Genomic DNA, 19173 nt, shown 5'->3' on the forward strand with positions numbered 1-19173 from the left:
CAAAGTGTTGTTCTCCAAGATGGAAGGCAGAAATATCTTCATTGCCAAGTTAACTGCCCACAGCTCGAGCACATTTATCAGCAGGCACTGTTCCAACATGGACTAAGAACCCTGCCCTGTCATGTCATGAAGATGAGCAACCCAGTCCAATGAGGTGGTTTTTCTTGACCATGGTAAAGGAGTCTGTAGAGGACTGAAATTATGGCCCACTAAAATGTTGGAAGACTCCATTCACCATTGCACATCTGGCTAAACAGAATGGGAGATCTGCAACTGAGCAATCAAACTTTCCTCAAGCAAAGGACTCTCACCTCCAGGATCACTGAAGGGCCCAGCCACCATCTGGCACATGGCACCAATAGGATGAATGAAGTTGTTAGGCAAAGCAAACACAAGTACTGCAGAACCCTGGATCCGAGTCCTAGTCAGAAATCTAAAAATTATCGGCTGAATTTTCCCAACCCACTGAGGAAAAGTAAATGGCTTTAAACGGATCATGTCCAGTACCCCCCATTAAAGTCAGCGGCTCCATAGGAGAGAACTGAGTTCTTTGGGGTTGATGATAAAGTCCAAGTCCTGGAGGAGCATCATTGTCTACTGATGTTGTTCTATGACCGGTGCAGAGGACTCAACTTTAACTAGGCAGTCAACCAAGTTCTAAAGTGCACTAAAGCCACCACAACCACCAACCCTTTCATGTAGATGCATGGACTGGTTGTACATGTAAATGACAGAACTGTGAACTGATAGTGCTGGGACCCCACTGTGAATCTCAGGTAACATCTATAGGTAGGAAGAGTTGGAAGATGAAAATATGCGTCCTGGAGATCTACGAATGCCAACCCATTTATCACATTCATGTTCAGTAAGACTTAGATCGTGGACAGCATCTCAAATTTGTCCCGGTTAATGAATAAGTTCAAGAGGTGGAGGAGACTGAGGAGAGGTCTCAGACCTTGGTTTTTCATGGACACCAAAGAGTAATGAGAATAGAATCATGTACTCCTTTAGCTCTAGCATCTCTGCAGAAATGAGTGGACCACATCCAATCACACTGGAACAGCATGACAACTTTAGCCAGGGACCAAGCAATGGTGTCCCCAGAGCCCAGGTTGCCCTTCAAGAATCATTTGAAAGCATCTATCTTTGTCATGTGGTCATGCTAGCTGATACTGTACGTTATACCAGTTCCCAGTGACATGAACAGGCCAGGAGGTAGGAGGCATTAGCAGTTCTGGTCCACAAAATCAAATTTCTTCGACCCCCTATTGAGAGGCACCTTGGAGAAAACATTTGAATTTTGCATGAACGAGAACCATTGGAAAGACAGAGTTTCTGGTAGCAGGTGAGGAAGTCCTTTAGCGCCTGGCTAAATGTCTGTGGAATGCTGGGCTCCTAAAGGGATTCTATAATGGAGGTAAAACAGGATTCAAGAGAGCCTCATTAAATGAAAACAAGACCTCATCCACTGAGGAGGAGGCTTGCATCATATCTGTCAAGATGTTAGACTTTGCCTCGCAGTTTGGCAAGGTAAATTCCAAGGCTTTAGCAGATTTTCCTACTTCAGTCATAAATGAGGAAACTGCCTGTAAAGCAGAGATGTCCCTGTATAATTGTCAAGGTCACTTGCCTTCTGTAAATCCAGATATAAACCAGCATCAGTATTATAGTGGAGAGGGGGTTATCAACCTTGAGCCATCATCCTCTGTATGGCCATTGGCTTTGTCAGGCATTATGAGGGTATTATAATCACAGCCAAATATTCCCTCCATCTGGGCAGATCTCTGAGACCTACGGAGGTGTTCTACCAAAGGAATATCATTGAAGGTCAAGTTAACTTTCTCTCCCATCCCACAAACTTTATTCATTCACATTGACGACATCAAGAGTAGTGCCACAGTCTTCTCTGTTGGAAGTGTCTGTGCAGCATGGAAGGTGGTTCTTCCTAACAGGGAGTGGCAGCTTGTCAAACTTTGACTTCTTAGCCGCTAGAGCCATATGGAGATAAGGTGACAGGAGGCTTATGGAATCACAAAGTCTGCAAGAACGTGCCCCCTTGGGGGAAAGGGGTCGTCCAGATAGTACAGGAGCTGTCCTGAACAGATCCAGCATAGAAAGCCAGATTCTTTCCTTGCCTTGCTTGTCGGGAATCTGCAGAAATATGTATCCACTAGAACATCACTGTCAGAATATTATCTGAGATAAATATTTTGTTCTAAATATTTTTTCTAAAAATACTACCCTAATGAAGTTAATAATGGAAATCTGTGCCCATTGGGACACTATTTTTTTAGACGTGTACGGCACAATATTTATTTCATAGGATATTTCTGTATACGATATTTTCACATACACCCTACTGAAAATTCAGCTGATGAGGTTAGGTGCAAGCCCACTGGCATATTCCTGGTGATGACATGTTAAGCTGCATCCCTCTCTCTGCCTGACCCTGCACAAAGCCTGGATTGTCCTTGGGTGTGGAGTGAGTAGGATGACATTGGCCATGCACCTTCCTCTCGGTCAATAGCTCATCCTATGTGGTTCCAGTGGTTTCAAGGAACTGCTGGAAAGCATCAGTGTGCTGATACGTGCTGCGCACATCAGGCCATGCCACAAGATATCCTCTATCCACCCACAGGGAAGTCTGCATGGTGCTACTAACAGCTGAGTCTTTTGTGGTTGCAGGCATACAGCCAACTCCACATTCTATGATCAGAAGAGCATCAGTCACCACAACAGCCTTTTGCCACCAGTAGGAGGGTAAGACAGTAGTACCATTTCATCCCTTGGTAGCACCAGCAGCTTTCTAGAGCATGACAGGTGCCACGCCGAGGCTCAGATCTCCATGTACAAGGGAGGAGCAATGACTGCTGATCTTATCATGATAATCGAAACATTAGGGGGTGGGGCTTTAGCTAGCATTACCATAAGGATGACAATTAGAGTTGAGTCTGCCATACTATTTACTATATGAGTCTCATCTTTTGGCTTTAAGAGTTGTACTCCTGCTGGTTCTATTTTTAACACGAATATTAAAGGTCACAGACTATCCCGTGTGCGCCTGGAGATGGAAATCTTTTATGCTTTTCAATTGCAGGCTTGAAGGCTCCACCAAGTATGTGAACTTTACCGTTGGAAACCAAGAGATAAAATCTGTGAAGCATTCCTACAAGGTGAGGAGCGCCCTGGCCAACTGCCATTCACAAATTCTAATACTGCCCTGTCGCAGTCTATCTGTTGTCTCTGCCCAGCATCCTCACTCTCTACTGCCCCTGAGTCCTGTTTCTGCTCTGCCTGTCCAACCATCTTCTGTTTCTTTTGACCCTGCACTGGTATACTCTGCTTCCACTCTTACTGACCCAGCATTCCCTGATTCTTTTGTTCCCATCCTGTTTCCACTCTCCTGCCCTAGCATTTATTTTCTGCTGTTGCAGCCAATGGCATTATAAGGATTTGGGGGCCCTGGGCAGGCATATTTTTGGGGCCCCTGTCCAGAACAACTTTGAATTTTAGTACCTGTTTTCTGATAAATTAAGTTCACATGGTGCCAAACAATGCTTAATCATATGCTAAATGGTCAGTAAAAGGATGACAAAACTCCTTAAGATGACTTTGGGTAACGAAAGACAGAAGTAGAGGCAGAGGAAAATAGAGGAGAGTAAGAGACGTTGAGATAAGGGAAAAGGTGAAAGGTGAAAAAGAAAGTTAATTCTCCTAGGGGGGGGGCCTGTGCAATTACCGACTTTGCCCATGCCTTAAAACGTCTGTGGTTGCAGCATCCTCTGCTTCTGTTGTTCCTGTCCCAGCCTCCCCTTTCTGCTTTCCATGCCGCGCAACCCCTGCTTCTGTTGCCTGTCCACGCAGAGACTCACTTTCTTTCTCTTTGCCATAACATCAAGCAACAAGGAGATTTTGCAAAGAAAATCAGACTAGCTAAAACTATGTCACAAGCAAAAGTTGCAAATTCTACTAAGTGAAAACTATGAGATGGAAAAAAGCTGCTGAATGTTGGCATCTTACAACAATATAAGGCACTCAGTAGCCCAGAGTCATACAACAATTCCTGGTATTGATTCAACCAAAAAACGTTCAGACAATATATGAACTCTACACAACCGAAAATGAACATTCTTCCTTTACTAAGTAGCATACACATTCTGTTTCATGAATATACAAAACAAGCACATGTATGTACATGCATGTATGTTCATGTATGTTCAGTGATGTCAATTAGTGCTTGAACACCCTGTGTCCTAGTACCTCCTGCTTCTACTTTCCTTGTTCCAACATGCTGTACATATACTCTGCCTGCTCCAGCATCCTCTATAGGTCTTGCCTTTGTGTCCTACTTTTCTGCTATTACTGCCTGAGCATCCTTTGCTTCTCTTGTCTCTGGATCCTTTGCTTGTAGGTTGTCACTGGCCCACTACTCCTGATTCTGTGCCCGAGCGTCCTCTGCTTTTACTATGTGGTTCTCATCATCGTACGTATTTACTGTGTGCATCCCAGTACCCATTGCTTCTGTTTCTCCCCTGCACCATCCCTGCTTCTGCTGTCATTACATGAGGCTCTTCTGCTTCTGTTGCCCTGTACCATCATTCTCTGCTTGTATTCTCTGTCCTAATTACCTCTTCTTTGATGATGTCCCTCCATCCTCAGCTACTGCTGCTGTTTCTGAATTCTTCTGCTTCTACCACCGCCATCCCATCGTTCTCTCCGTCCCCTTCCTATACATTTGCTGCTTCCACTCTTAGTCCCAACCAGAGAGTTAAAATGACGAACTAGACAGCAAATTTCTTTTGGGAAGTGGGCAGAGTTGAACTGAAAACGTGCCGGTGCCAAAGCCCTCAACTTAAACAGGCGGCTGCTGCAACTAACTGCGGGAACATGGAATACTGAGGCAGCGTAATCGTGAAGCCACCTCGGGCCTCTTCAATCCATATAAAGCCACCCCTCGCCCCTTCAGCTCAGTCCTGCAGCTTTCTGTCATCTCACTTTGTGAAGCTTTTTCATATTTCCCTTCCTCCGTCTTTCCCATAAGTGTCTTTTGCTCGCAGCAAATGCTCGAGCCAGAAGAAAAAGCGTCAGCCCTCAAAAATAAGTGCCGGTGCTCAGCACTGGAAACAACAAGCACAAATTAAGCACTGACTGTAGTATACGCTAAAGAGATGGATGGAATGTTTAATTAATCTCAGCCACTGATAATTACTTGGTAATGCATCCCACTACATTATTATTTTGCACACCATGCAATCTCAGTCTGAACCCACCATATGCACCTCAGTCTTGGCCCTGCTCAAATAGTAACAGTCCAGCCTGAACTGTCTAGCCAGGTCCTCACGAAATGCGGACACAAGCACCTCCCCAAGACCGGTTTCTTTCTTATTAGAATTCATCAAGTTGGGTTACTAAATATTTGATTATTTATTTTCAGGTTAAGTAAATAAATTTGTCCCAGTATTATACTATAGAAAAACTCCACACTCAGGACAGAGATTTCAGTATGGTAAAGTGTAGGGAAACATGAAAAAAAGTTTATTTAACTTGAAAATAAATATAAAAACTGTTTGTATGATGAATATTAATGTACATTAAAATTCTTTTTTTTATGTAAGTGAAAAACAAAATTAAAAAAAAGATGCTGCAGCACCTTTAAATTCATTTTCAAATAAAAATGTAATTAATGTTAATATATGAAATTAAATCATATTATTTTTCTGAAGTAATTAAAATGAATTCCCACCTAAAGAAAAAGAATAATTTTCGAATCTGCATTAAATATTAATTTGAGTGATATATAGCTTTAATTGGATTTTAATTGATTATTGTTTGAGAAAATGCATTGTTACATTATTTTGTACATTGAACATAGGTTATTAAAATATTGTATAATTAAATGATAATATGTGCTATTGTCATATTTTGGAACATTAATTTAACTCCATTACTTTCTATGTGAGGGTGTTAAAGTGCCAGTGGTCGGCTTTGTGTACTGCTGGACTTACTACTGTCTTTTCTTCTAGTAACTTACACTCAGTGGGCCTGATTCACAAAAGTAATTTACACTTTTGACTACATTTACTACTTTCTAGTATTCACAAACTGCACTTTTACAGTAACTTAAACATTTGTAGTAAATCAAGTTCTACATCTAGCCAACCACTGCTACTGCAACACCCTCCAAAAGAAAATAATGGTGAGAGGGAATTAAAATAAAACCCTATAGGAAATAATGTTAAATTTAATTAGAAGATCCAAAATAGTTAAATATATAAATAAATATAGATTAATGTTAAAAAATATATAAAATAGTACTTTTTAAATTTAATTTTAAAATATTTAATAACATATTTTGAATTAAAAGTAATGTTGCAATAAATGTTATTACTTAATAATTAAATATATCTGTTTCTTTGTGCTGGGTACAAGAGCTTTGGGGAGTCACATTTATGCCTGCCAGCGGCTAGTGGGTGGGGTGACTCCTGAGCAATCCCTAACTAGTGGGGTAAACGTTCCTGCCCCCCCACCCACTTTTTCAGCAGTTTCTGTTTACCCTACTATAAACCGTCCCATGTGCATCTCACTCTCAAAATCCAGGATGGGGAAACCCTTCTCCCCATGTACAAAGCGTGAGCTCCCCCTCAGGTCTGGAAATGGTAATGATCAGTCCTGTTCTCTGTCTGATGCCAAACTGGCTCTGGTGGTTATTTTGCCGGCATTTGGTTTGGTGCCAACCTGACTCTGTGGATAAAAGCTGAGGCATTTCCAGAGGTCACTTAACATTTACTTGTGACAGGGAAGGCACGTATGAAGAAAATTAAGTTGCTGGGCCCACCAGTATTGGTCTTCCTGCTGGTGGTTGAAAACACTTCCTAACTCCTAGGCCATTGCGTTTACTCTAGAAGCAGTTTTCATACCTCCTTCAGAATTAACTCAGGTCAAGTACCGGCTGAGCAGTTGCTGGAGACCTAGGCAAATTATCTTCCAGCAACTTCAGACTCAGTAAAGGTTGCTTTCTAAAGTTGCGTTATCAATATATTTAATAAAACTATGAGTTTGCTATAAGAGGGGATTGTTATTAAACATAAAAATAGGTCTTTGAATGGAGTCTGTGGCTAGTACAGGACATAAATTATGGATTAAAGTGAATAATCTATACTTTGACTTTTGCTTTGTGCCAATGACAATGTTGCTTTGGGCCTAGTCACGGGGGCAACAAGTCATTTTCAATGACACACATGTTCCACTCCCAAATATTGTGCACTCTATCATGTGGGCAGTAAGGTGTTCTAAGTGTTAACTTATTTAATATTTAAAATCAGGCTTTCCTATCTGTCAAACTGGTGATTTTAACTAATCTGTGCAACAGGGATCAAACCGCTGCTGCCAGGCTATACATGGTAGGCTTGACACTATCATTTCGCTTCCACTGTAGTTAATGGCAGTGAGACAGTGGGTTATTAGTTAAAGTGGTTGTGAGACCTCACCAAGTAATAATGTCACTATTTTGTACTAGGTCCAGTTAGATAAGCAGTAGTGTATAAGCCTCTTTTTTTGTCAAAATACACAATCTTTAAGCTTTGGGTTCACAGGTTGCAGTTCTTTTTAGAAAAAGTGTACACACCAGCCAAGGGTCTAGATAATGAGGGGCACCTCTTCGAGGCTAGAACTCGATCTCTCGTGATGCAATACTGGAGTTGAACTGGGCCCTTTGCAGACGCAGAGCTTGTTTAGCTTTTGTGTTCCTGGAGTTTTACAGAAGGCTAGCTAGCCTTTGAAGTCTGCTCACTGGTCCTTGCCACAAGTGGGAGCAGGACCAGCCCTTGAGATCTCTCTCCACAACTTTAACATCAGGAGCCATCTTTCTCTATGAAGTCTTGTCTTGGTTCAGCAGGTGCAGTCCTTCTTGGTGCCACCTTTCTTTCTGAGGTCTACAGGTACAGCAGGTGCAGCCATTCTTCTGTAGTGTTCTGATGCTGGTAGCCAGGACTGACACTTTTATGCCAATCTCGAGTTTGTTGGTGGGGAGGACTCCCTAAGCAACAAGAATAAAATTCCTACAGGCAGCACTACTGACTCTTACTTCACTTCTATGGTGATTGGTACCAAACAATCCCAGAGTGCATCTTTCTGTCTAAATCAAAGATGTCAGAACCTTTCTTCCCTTGGTGAGATCTATGGACTCACCCCTGAGGTGTGTCCAATACAATGAGCAACTCCGGTTCTGCAACAAGTTGTCCCCCTTTGGAAGAGATGCCAGCCTGTCTACCCACACAAAGGAGAGGGTAGTCTGTGTGACTCGCATTTGCCAGTGATAGGCAACTGGCCTTATGATGCTTGGCCATCTGCATACATTTGATACCTTGAAGTGCTATATATCATGATCCCAAATGGAAATTAGCACTTAGCAGTAGGTCTAGTGTAACCCAGTGTTACCCAATAGGACTACCATGGCTTGCCACAGTGAAAACGACAATAGCAAGTTTTCACTGTCAGGACAAGTAAAGCATAAAAGAAACATTTCCTCCTTTATATTATTCTGTACCTTGCCTCATAGGATTCTGCGACCTGCATTGAGGGTGACTTATAAATATTAAAAAGGAAAGTTTTGGACTTGGCAAAGGGGTTTGTTATGGCATGACCGGTTGGCAATTTAGAAGCCGCCCGACTAGGCTCCATTGCCAGACCTAGAGCCGTGTTTTCACTTTGTCCCTGCAGTGGTGGAGCAATAAGTGCTGCAGGCCACTCATTACATTTAACTTAAAGGCCTGTTTACACTTTCTACCATATGTAGGGATGTATAAGTAAGTCAAATATGCCAATCAGTTGTTAACAGTGCATTAAATGGAAATTTAGGAGTGCTGGTACTCACTAAATAGAGTACCTGTTTTCTTCTGAAAAATGCTGGTACTCTATCGTTAAATGTTTTGTAGCAGTGCTGAGAATTGCAGGTACTCAGTACTGGACAGTACCTGCACATTTAAAGTATGGGGTGTTAGTCAACTGCACATCACATATATTGGAGGCGTATAAGCACATGCACTGGGCCCAGTCCACTGGGCCCAGTGCACTACAGAGTCAAAACTTCAGTAGCATTAGTCCGAATATTTGGTGGGTGATCATACAAAAAGAAGCCTTTGCTGACAATGACACAATAGGTGCTGTAGTTCACAAGTGGCATTTAACTTTCCATGCCATGGGTGTACTTCTGCACCCATACTTTGGCCTTGTATGAAAGTTAAATGTGTTAATCAGGATTTGAGCCACATTTTGGCACATTTTTGGAGCTGATGCACATTTGTGGGCACTGAATAGCAGTGTCCCAGTTCAGGTTTACCAGCAGGTGAGTCTCAGAAATTACTCTGGGTGACCAGCCAATAAGTGGTCACTTTGCAAAGTTCATGCCCTTTACAAGAGCAGATTACCACTGCTTTGGGCCTTCTGCCATGCACTGGAATAGCTTCATACAGCTTTTGGATTTGTGCAAATACCTCTGGATTTACATTCAAGTCCTGCTTCTGTCGTTCATACACCAGCTGTGCTATGGAGGCAGCCAAAAGTCCACGGTGCTCTTTTGGCTGTGCACAGCTGTACTGTGCATTTTCCTTTTGTTAATTTGTTTTTGCATAATTGGCAAATCTTTGGCCCAAGAAGAAGGAAAAATCCAACACAAAATGCCAGATCACAAGAGCGATGAATCAGCAGGCGTATTCGCAAATCCAGTTGCAAAAACAAGAGCTTTCTTAGTTTTTCATCCAGTGTCTGCCTTTCTGGGATACACCTCAACATCATCCCTGGGTAGGGAGATGCACCATTTGCTCTGACAATTTATTTCAGTAAACAGACTTCACTGCAAAGCACCCTGTAATGGCTACCAAAAATATTTTCAGTTGCGATCAGTCCATCAGATCTCCTAAATTTGTGACTACTCTAATGAGCCACAAATCCCTGAAAGGACCAAGGGAACAATGTTATATTGTGCAATCTAATTTATTTATCCATTATGGATGTGTGAGATCTTCCCAGATCCAGGAATATCTGCCAATTAACAGCCAAGTTATAACTGTGATTTAATACCTTCTAAATCCGTGTGAAGCTTTTTTGTTAAGCAGATATCTCACAAACAACTGAATAGATTTATACTAAACCATACAAATGGTTTGGTTTCGGGTAAGTTTTATTTTTATGCATGTTTAATAGAATTTCATTGAGCAGTTTCTGTATTAGTGGAGAGAAAAAATTAATGTGCGAGCTAAAAAGAAAAATGAATTCCCTCTTCACCTCCCCAAATCTCTCAGTGCAACTTGACATAGTGAAACTTGTATATGTTTAGTAATGTTTGAGATGGTGTTCGTATTGAAAAGGCATTTTTTGATTTGCCTATAACTTTGACACTGTGGACATCTACTTAGCTAAGTTTCGGCATGCCCTGTTTCGTGAAGATCCAGCCACTAGAAAAATATGGTAAGGTGGTGCCGGAAGATAGGGAAACAGTGCTGAACGGATTGGTACCAAAGCTAACATGAATGTAGAACTTTATTCAGAAAGCATGCTTTTTTTATTTGATGTAGAGACGTCCAGTAGATTTAGACATATCAGCATTTGAAAAAGGTGCCATGTGGGCTTTAGAGGGCTAACATTGTTATATACCTTGTCATCTGAAAATACATTTGGTAATTTGCTTGTAACCTTGGCACTGATTTGACGAATATGCTTGGAATTTGACAATTAGTATGTTCAGATTACTATTGTATTTTCCAATTTGTGCATATCCATAAAGAGCGAGCCCAATTAAAAAGGGAGGGCAGCAGAACGTGTTTGCGAATAGGTTTGTCAGTGTGTGATGAATCTTCACAAAATTTGGGAGAAGCTAATGAGGATTAATTTTCTATTGGTATGACAGACTTTGTGCTAATCTATAAAGGGGGGCATACTTAAAAGGGAGGTGAATAGAATTATCATTTGCTTATAACTGTGGCGCCGTTTGATCATTCTTTAGAAAGTGTGCCATATAGTTAACAAGTGATACCCAATGCAGGTATATTAGGTTTTGTGGAGGTCCAATGGGGCAAAGTTAATTGGGAGGTGATGGGATCAAAAATCCTTTTGGGTTACTAGTGACTGTGGCACTGTTTAATGGATCTGCACGGACGTTGGCAGAGACTTAGAATGTTTATCCTTCTTCTGGTATTTGTTTGTCCGGATTCACCAAATATGGAAAAGTTAAAAAAGGAGGCCAAAAAAAGTGTTCATTTGCACATAACATTGGTGCTGCTTGATAAATCTCCATCAAATTTGGCAGAAGCTTGGAAGATTTGTTTTTGATTGGTATGTCAAGTTTTATACCAGTCCATCAAGGAGAAGGCAGTGTAAAGGGGAGGCAATACATTTTTCAGCTACGTATAACTTTAGCCCTGTTTGCTGACTCTGCTTTAAATGTGGCAAGCACTTAGCAATTTACACCCAGGACAGGCATTTTAGGTTTTAGTGCTGATCGAATTGGGGGTGTAAGAGATGGTGGGCCCATCAAGTGGAGAGCGATCTCAAGGAAGGGAAAAGAAGTGTTCACCTACTAATAAATTTGGCACTGTTTGAGAAGTCCACACAGACTTTGGCAGATGTTTAGGGGGTTAGCTTTACGATGGGTTATGTCATGTTTTAACCAGATCTGCTGGAGGGCTGAGATAAATGGCAGGGCAATCAGAGTTTCATTCACTAATACCTTTTGCACTGTTCAATTAATGTGCATGAAATTTGACAACTATTAAATTAAGCCTGGTGTAAGGCCAGGAAAGCCCTGTAACCAACCCCGACTGCACACAGCAGAAGGTGCCTCAGCACAAGGACTGGCCGAAGGCAGGTTACAGTTCAGAATTGGTATATGGCATGCATGGTCGGGGTTTGATAGGCTGCAGCAGGTTGTACATAAGGCCTGGCCCCACAGCAAGCCTCAACAGCACACAGCTAAAGACTGTGTTCAACATAGGTTGAGAGGCCACAGTGGGTTGGGCGCAGGCCAGTCCATAAGCCCCCTGCACGAGGCCAAATGCTGTGCACAGTGGGGTTGAAAATTAAGTAAATCATAAAACCAACTCGGGTGAAAACTGTGATATTTTTTAGGCTTAAACGCATAAACAACTGAAATTCACCAATTGTGGTTAAGAACGAATATAATGCACGCCATAACTCACACTCGTCATGTTGTTGTCCAGTTAGGTCTTTGGTATATTGGCAGTCGACCAAGAGTTACCTTGTGTGTTGTGTGCATTCTTAGAAATAATTTCAGCGATTTTACAAGTTTAGACCTCACAGATGTCAGTTTTTAATTGTGTTTTTGTGAGTGAACATATCACACACGTACATAGTATGGTATGCATGACTAGCAAGAATGGGTAGATGAATGAACACTGAAAGAGCTGTAAACTATGTACTTGAGTAGTTGTAAATTGCTCATGTCAGAGTTTCTTCAGATTTACAATGAAATTGTAACTTTTACTACAAGCACACATATAATAAATCCTGGTTTTAAGAGTATATTTATTAATTTTGTAATTAATAAAACAAAAGTCATAGGAAAGGAAGTGAAAACCAATGCACTATTTGAATGGCGAAATTCTGATGCAGTGTTACAATCAGAAACGTATGTACCGACCAAACCAAACACATGCATGACATTGTTTATATGGGTGCATCTTTAGGTGTACACATAATATTTTGTTTCTCCTAATTCCCTTCCAACATCCACTGCATCCAATCCCTTTATCGTTTAGTCTCTGCTTCTAGTGCATTTATCAGAGCTCTATTGGATTCTGTAGTTTATTAGATCCTTTCCTCTCTATGCCTCACTCTGATTATCCTTTTCTTTCTATTATTTCCAATCGTGCTCTGCTTCTAATGCCTCTGTTTGTGTCCTCCCTCAGGTGTTCATGATGGAGCCGAATTCTCTACTGCCTTGGGTAACTGTAACCATTGCAGTGCCTGTGCAGTTCACCACAGAACTGTGGTGGGATGTCGAAAATGTCACAGCTGTAAGTTTAGCTCAACCATCTTTTTTCGGTCCCTATTTTTCTGACTCCTGTTCCTGGAAAATGCATTTTTCTTTTGATTTCCTTAATTTCTTATTGGTTTAAGAAAAGAGAAAAAGTGCCTTTCTCTCCCACAAACACCACCGAAGACCACCTTCAGTCATTATTTTTGGTGCAGCAATTTCTCCTCAGCAGCTGATCCACAAAGGCTTGTGTGTCTAGTTTGGGGAGTTTTCATCCTCTGAGTCTCTGTCCTTTCTAAGCAGGAACGCCTTGGGGTCCGGTGTAGCGGACAACCAATAAGTTCATAGGTTTACCTCCGAGGACTGCTCTTGCACTGTAACAAGAACACCAAGGCTTAAATCTAGCTGGGGGTAGGTTAGGTTTCAAATCCCTCCCACTGAAGGTTGAGCGTCCTTCTTTCAGGTGCTTCCTGCATCAGGGGCAAGTGCATTGAAAACTCCCAAAAATCCAAACCTCTTGCTGCTGCACCAAAATCACAGCATGCACTGAGAGAGGAAGGAATGGCATAAACACAAATTCTGCTCGCAATAGGTGGTTTCTTCTTCATACATTCCTTTTTCTGAGCACCACAAAAAGCAAAGAAAAAAGACAAGAGGGAGGAGAAAAGGAGAATGAAAGGTGAATATCACAAGTAACTTTCTCTACTGCGGGTGGAGAATAATTCCTACTTAAGGTGGAGAATAATTCCTACTTAAGGTGGAGAGTAATTGAAGCTAGAGTCTCAGCCCTCTCAGTGCTTTACTGTTCTTCCTGTGGAATTATTTTCTTCGCCTCAGGGATTTCGTCATTTTTTCATCAGAGAACGGAAGTGCTGCTGAATTTTCTTTCATGCCTGCTATTTTTTTCTCCTCTAGTATTCTTCAATAATCTACAGGTCCTGAGATCTATTGTGTAATCTGAATAACAATAGTCTAAACACAAGTCATTTTTGTCTCATTGCTGGCATCTGCTAAACTGGCGTTTGAGAGTACATTTCCACTGGCCTCTGAAGAAAACACAGGGGCATCTCTCTCTACAATGGCAATAAAAAGCTGACTGATTTGGTGTAAATACCAACACTGTTGGAATAATTTATTTAGTGTGTTGATAAAACAACTGAAAATGATGGCACCTACTCTTTAATCTGATTTATCAACTGCACCACAAACTGGTTCTCCAGTGGAGGAGCAGACTGCTCTGAGACTTCAACTAAAATGGCTCAGGCAAACAAGAGATGCCAACTCCTTGGAAATGATCAGCCTCACCATTTATTAAGTTATGTGTATTTGCAAAGCACACAACTCACTCGGGAAGGTAGGTGCTGAAGCAGGAGCTGTATGGGCCGAGCCAGGGTTGGGGCCGGGGATGCCAGGTCTTCAGTTTCTTTCAGAGTTCAAGAGCTGAGGAGGCGGCCCTGATGTGCAGGTAACGGTCGTTCCAGGATTTAGGAGCGAGGTAGGAGGAGGCACAAGCACCGCATTTTGTCCTGCATACGGGGGAGGGGTGAGAGTAGGACTCTGGCTGAGCAGATGTGTCTGGTAGATTTGTGGAAGTTTGTGTGGTTGTTGAGGTGTGTGAAGCCAATAGTGTATTTGTGGATTTGGTGGCTCCTTCTCACTGGATCATTTCATTTGATTTGCAACAGCAACAATTCACTGATAACATATGCACTGCAAAATGCTCCCATAACCGCAGAGAGCTAAATGCCACATTACGTTAGAAGCGATGTCTTGCACAGATCACAGCCATAGTGAAAAACTGTTAAAGTAGTATCTAAGCCAATAAGGTTGTGTGTCTCAAACGCCAGCTAGGGTTCATAGGGTTGATACGAACAGGTCCATATTTTATGCCTTTTACACAAATAGAAAGATCAAGTGTCCCCCGTAGTACTCCTTTCTATCTGAGTATCACTTGATCTGCTTTATGAGGAAGAAATAGGACAATTGAATGCATATAGACCAAATTACATGTGGTGTATAGTCTTTTGGGGAAGGGCACATAGTGCTTGTGGAATTTTCCCCAGATTAATTTTTCAGGTTCAAAAGTGTTTCCCACACATATACCAGTGATCTGTTTTGATTAATGCTAGTCATAATTCAGACTCCTTCAGTCTTGTCAGATAACCAGCTTTGAAGTGGAATGCCGGCCCTACTCTCCTGCTATTTGTCTGACTGTCAGCAGGCTCCTTTTTGATTGTGTTTACAGCCATGAAAGATTCATGTGTATTACTGTCACACCAGGCAACTCTTTCTTGCCCCTTAAGTGACAGTTTGGCGAGAAAAAGTATTTTCAACTGGGCACCTATTGTGTATTCTTTCTTCAAAGCCTCCATACTTCTCCTCCTTTCTTTCGTAGCCTGGTGCTTATCTGATAGGATGTGGGTCACAGCACTTACCATCTGAGTTTTGCCCTTTGTTGAGTTGATTGCAGTATGCTGTTCCCCATTTCCTCCTCTTTGAAAAATTGCATGATTTTAGGGCGCTTCTTCTTCAATCACAATCTGGAAGATGTCGGCATACAGCATCTGAGCACATCCACCCCACATTACCTTCTAGCAGGTCAAGAGCTTCTGGTAGCCAAGTCTGCAGAAAGTTTCTTTCAGATGCCAGTTTTCTCATGGTCTGAGCTGCCAAAAACATCCTGAAGTTTGTAGCTCTCCTTTAGTTCTCCATCAGTTCTAGTCTCCGGTAGCTGTGGTACTGATGTCACAGTACAGTCATTGCACCTTCTCTAATGCTGGTGAAGTCTCGTTCTAGTCTCAGGGGGCCTTAACACAAGATTGCACCACTGCTTCCTGCTGAGCAGCCCGTTTTTTCAGTGGTGTTAACACATCTTGCAGGAGTGTAGTATTATGGTCAGTTCTGGTACCAGTTACATTATGTTGGGGTGTGGCAGTGCGTCTTCTCTCAGTGGTCATGAAGTGGATGTCAAGTGGCCATACTCTGCCTTTCAATTGTGTGGAGACTCTTATAGAGACATAAAAGTCAATGTTCTTCTTTTCCTTTTCTTTGTGACTCTTTCCCAAGTTAGGTAATGTGTCCTTTGCGTCAGTGATGCAACCACCACATGGAATATATTCAATAGCGCCCTTTCAAGATTGCCACTGTATTTGCCACTTAATCCCTCTTAGAGTTATGACTCTCTCAACATAGACCCCTGTTTACTGTCCACCTTCGCTCAGTAATTCAGATCCCCTGTCACCTTCATCTGACACACTTCTCATGGGCTCAGGCACTGCCTTGGAGCTTCGACGACCAGCCTCACGCTTAAGCCCCTCCTCTCACTACAAAGTCTCAGTGGCTGCCTCCTCAGGTGTTCCCTGGGTACCATGACTCCTCTCTCGCCATCCTCTGCCCACTAACCGGGGCTCCAGGGAAAATCACGACCACCAGTGCTCTAGGTGGGGGATCCAGTAAGTACCTGTGTTGCTGCCAGGATGGATGGACCTCTGTAGTCATAGTATTGGGCATGCGTCTCCACTTTCTGACTCCTAGACTAACCTCCAGAAAACCAGACTGCTGACAGGATAAAGGCAGTTCATATTGCTTTCCATTGCTGCGCCACAGGTGAGGAGCTCCATCTTGGCTAGGTTGCTTTTCCTCATGATTTGTGTTGGGGACGGGCTCATGTTGGAGAAGTTACTTTAACACTATTGTGGAATCGATATTGAAGGCACAAACAGGCCACCATCCCCTTTGACGATGGAAATCCATGTTAGGTCGGGAACCTGTAGTCCCTTCAAATGAACTGAAGCAGGACAGGAGGCCATGCAGCACTGGAGGCTGACCTTAAAGCTGCGGTCTCTACCCGTTTCCCGTACTTTCTTTACTTTTCGACTTTAAAAAGAGTTCAGAAAATATCGTCTCAGCGCCCTTTACACTTCTGACATTCTTTAAAGCTTTTTTTCAAATAAAAACGAAAAATAAATTCTACCACTATAGCCCGCAGAAAGGCGTACAAGATGTGTTTTTGAAGAGGGTATCGTTTTAAAAGTGCTCGAGGATCCCTCACACTTACTGTCTTTAGCACTTCAGTCAAAATTACCAGAATGGAGATCTAGAATTAAAATGAAATGTTTTTTCTTGCTCTGACACAGAATGCGCAGTCCACCCTATGGATTTACCAGTCATGTCACAGTTTAGAGCCATGGCATTTAAACTTATTAATTTTGAAGTTGGCTGTGTGTTTTTCCAATATTAAAATGGAAATTATAGCAGTAATGGTTTACAGTGAGTGATTCTGCTAAAAAAAAGTGCCGCTACACGATTGTATGATTTTGAGTGTCAGAAATGGCGCTTGGTCGTGCAGTGCAATTCTTGCCGCCATCGGCTGTGCGCGGGCCCATCGGGCATCTCCTAACTATAGGAGGTAAAGGGAAGTGCCTCACCGAGCTGAAATCAGGTTTATCGGAACATATCCTTTTTCACCTCTGCTGACTTGGGGAAGAGGGAAATCTTCACTCTCTTTTATTTTAAATTGCGATATGTCCGTTTTTCAGTCTCTGTTAGTATGGCATTTTCTATTGCATACAAGCAGCTAAAAATGACCTGGTTGTTGGTTCTTTATCCTAATAAGTGGAGGTAACTGAGAGTTTTATTCGATTTCTTGGTGAAGTTTGGATGAAAGCCAGCTCATGGTATATTTGTTCCACTCTGTAAGCTTTGTAAATGGGAATTACTGCAGGGTCAGAGTTTGGTAAAGACCTAATTAAATCGTCTTGTATGTGACACGGGTAGACCAGTGAATATCCATGTTGGGATCAAAAGACTTACATATAGTGGTGCTTTTCTTGTTCATGTTACTGTTCCTATTACTTGGAATTAATGTATTTTTTGTTGACAGAAATTAAATGCAGTTATCAAGCGCATGAGTCCCACATGCTCTTCAATATTCGCTTTTCTATTCTGCGTGTAGTTATGCAGGCTGCGAAGTCATCTTCGTGAGAGGTAATGGACACCAGGACACCACTGCCATGTGGCCAGAAGCGAGTTGATAATTCGTTCCTATGAATTTCAGTTTACGGGGGATCACATTGGATTCTGGAGAAGAGTGACATTAGCTAGTCCTAAAGCTGGTTTAAGGATATGTTTCCACTGTGTTGAACATAGAAATATGACTTTTCAAAAAAGAACATCTCTTCTTGTTGTGCGAGGCTGCCATTCTTGAGTTGCATGATGTGGGCATGTTTAAGATAGGATTGACAGCACCTTGGCCGCACAGAGCCCTTTGTACTACGCTTTGTTTCAGGAGATGGGCAATGTCTGTGGTACATAAGATGGTCCCTCAAGGTGCATAACACTCATAGCTAAGGGGTTGTAAGAAGAAAGCTTGTACAAAGTTTACACAAAGGCACATCTAAGATCACAGCACTCCTGACACAAAAGGGAACAATTAATGAGACATGTACAGTGTTGATGAAGAGCAAACCAGGCAGCTCATTCCCATAAAGTGAAACTGGAGCACCTATATATGGGCGAATATTTGGTGCATTAATGACAACTCTCCCAGCAGTGCATCAATTCTAACACCATTGTGTGGTCAGGGAGATGGGGGATTATTCTGAGTGTGAGGAACAGAGCCCCCCAAAAGCAGAAAACTCAATTACATTGCGATTTTGCATGCACAGGTATGAAGGAACGTTCTTTCACTAGAGATCAGTCAGGAATGAAGAGTTCTACATAAAAGTCCTCAACTGTGTGTATGATTGGATGTCTCTATTTTCTTCCCAGGACCCCCATCTGCCCTGTCATTATATCACAGAAGACAAGAGCTATATCCTGCACATTATGCGGATGAATCACACTGAAAATGTAAAGGTCATTATCATTTTATGAAGACTTGGGGCTTCCTGGTGTGGGTGGTGCAAACTCTAGTTTGAGTAATTTCCTAATGATCAATGTGCCCTCAGAGCTGTGGTTGTAAACTTAAGATCTTTCTCTTTCTTCTCAGGTCTTTCAGTGTGAAGTTCATGAGATGAACATGACAGAATTCCACATTGAGGGAAACATGTTCATATCCAAGAAGCCTCAAGTAAGCATGACCTGGCCTCTGATTGCCACACAACCTTCTGCAGCCTTCCAGCTCCCTCAAACCTAAACTGTGGTTCAATAGGCATCCTTCTCACCAAGTGCATGGAATGGGATGC

General features: G+C 42.2%; 1 protein-coding gene across 1 annotated transcript in view; it reads left to right on the top strand.

Annotated features, from left to right (window-relative positions):
• Positions 1-19173, top strand: part of ITGAL (integrin subunit alpha L) — a 448305-nt gene that overhangs the window by 416034 nt on the left and 13098 nt on the right. Inside the window, exons 24-27 of the mRNA XM_069244383.1 lie at positions 3098-3173; positions 12921-13028; positions 18758-18844; positions 18978-19058. Coding sequence (XP_069100484.1) covers positions 3098-3173; positions 12921-13028; positions 18758-18844; positions 18978-19058 — 352 coding nt within the window. The remainder of the gene's footprint in view (positions 1-3097; positions 3174-12920; positions 13029-18757; positions 18845-18977; positions 19059-19173) is intronic.

The sequence above is a fragment of the Pleurodeles waltl genome, chromosome 7 (genome assembly GCF_031143425.1).
Source record: "Pleurodeles waltl isolate 20211129_DDA chromosome 7, aPleWal1.hap1.20221129, whole genome shotgun sequence".
NCBI classification, from domain to species: Eukaryota; Metazoa; Chordata; class Amphibia; order Caudata; family Salamandridae; genus Pleurodeles; species Pleurodeles waltl.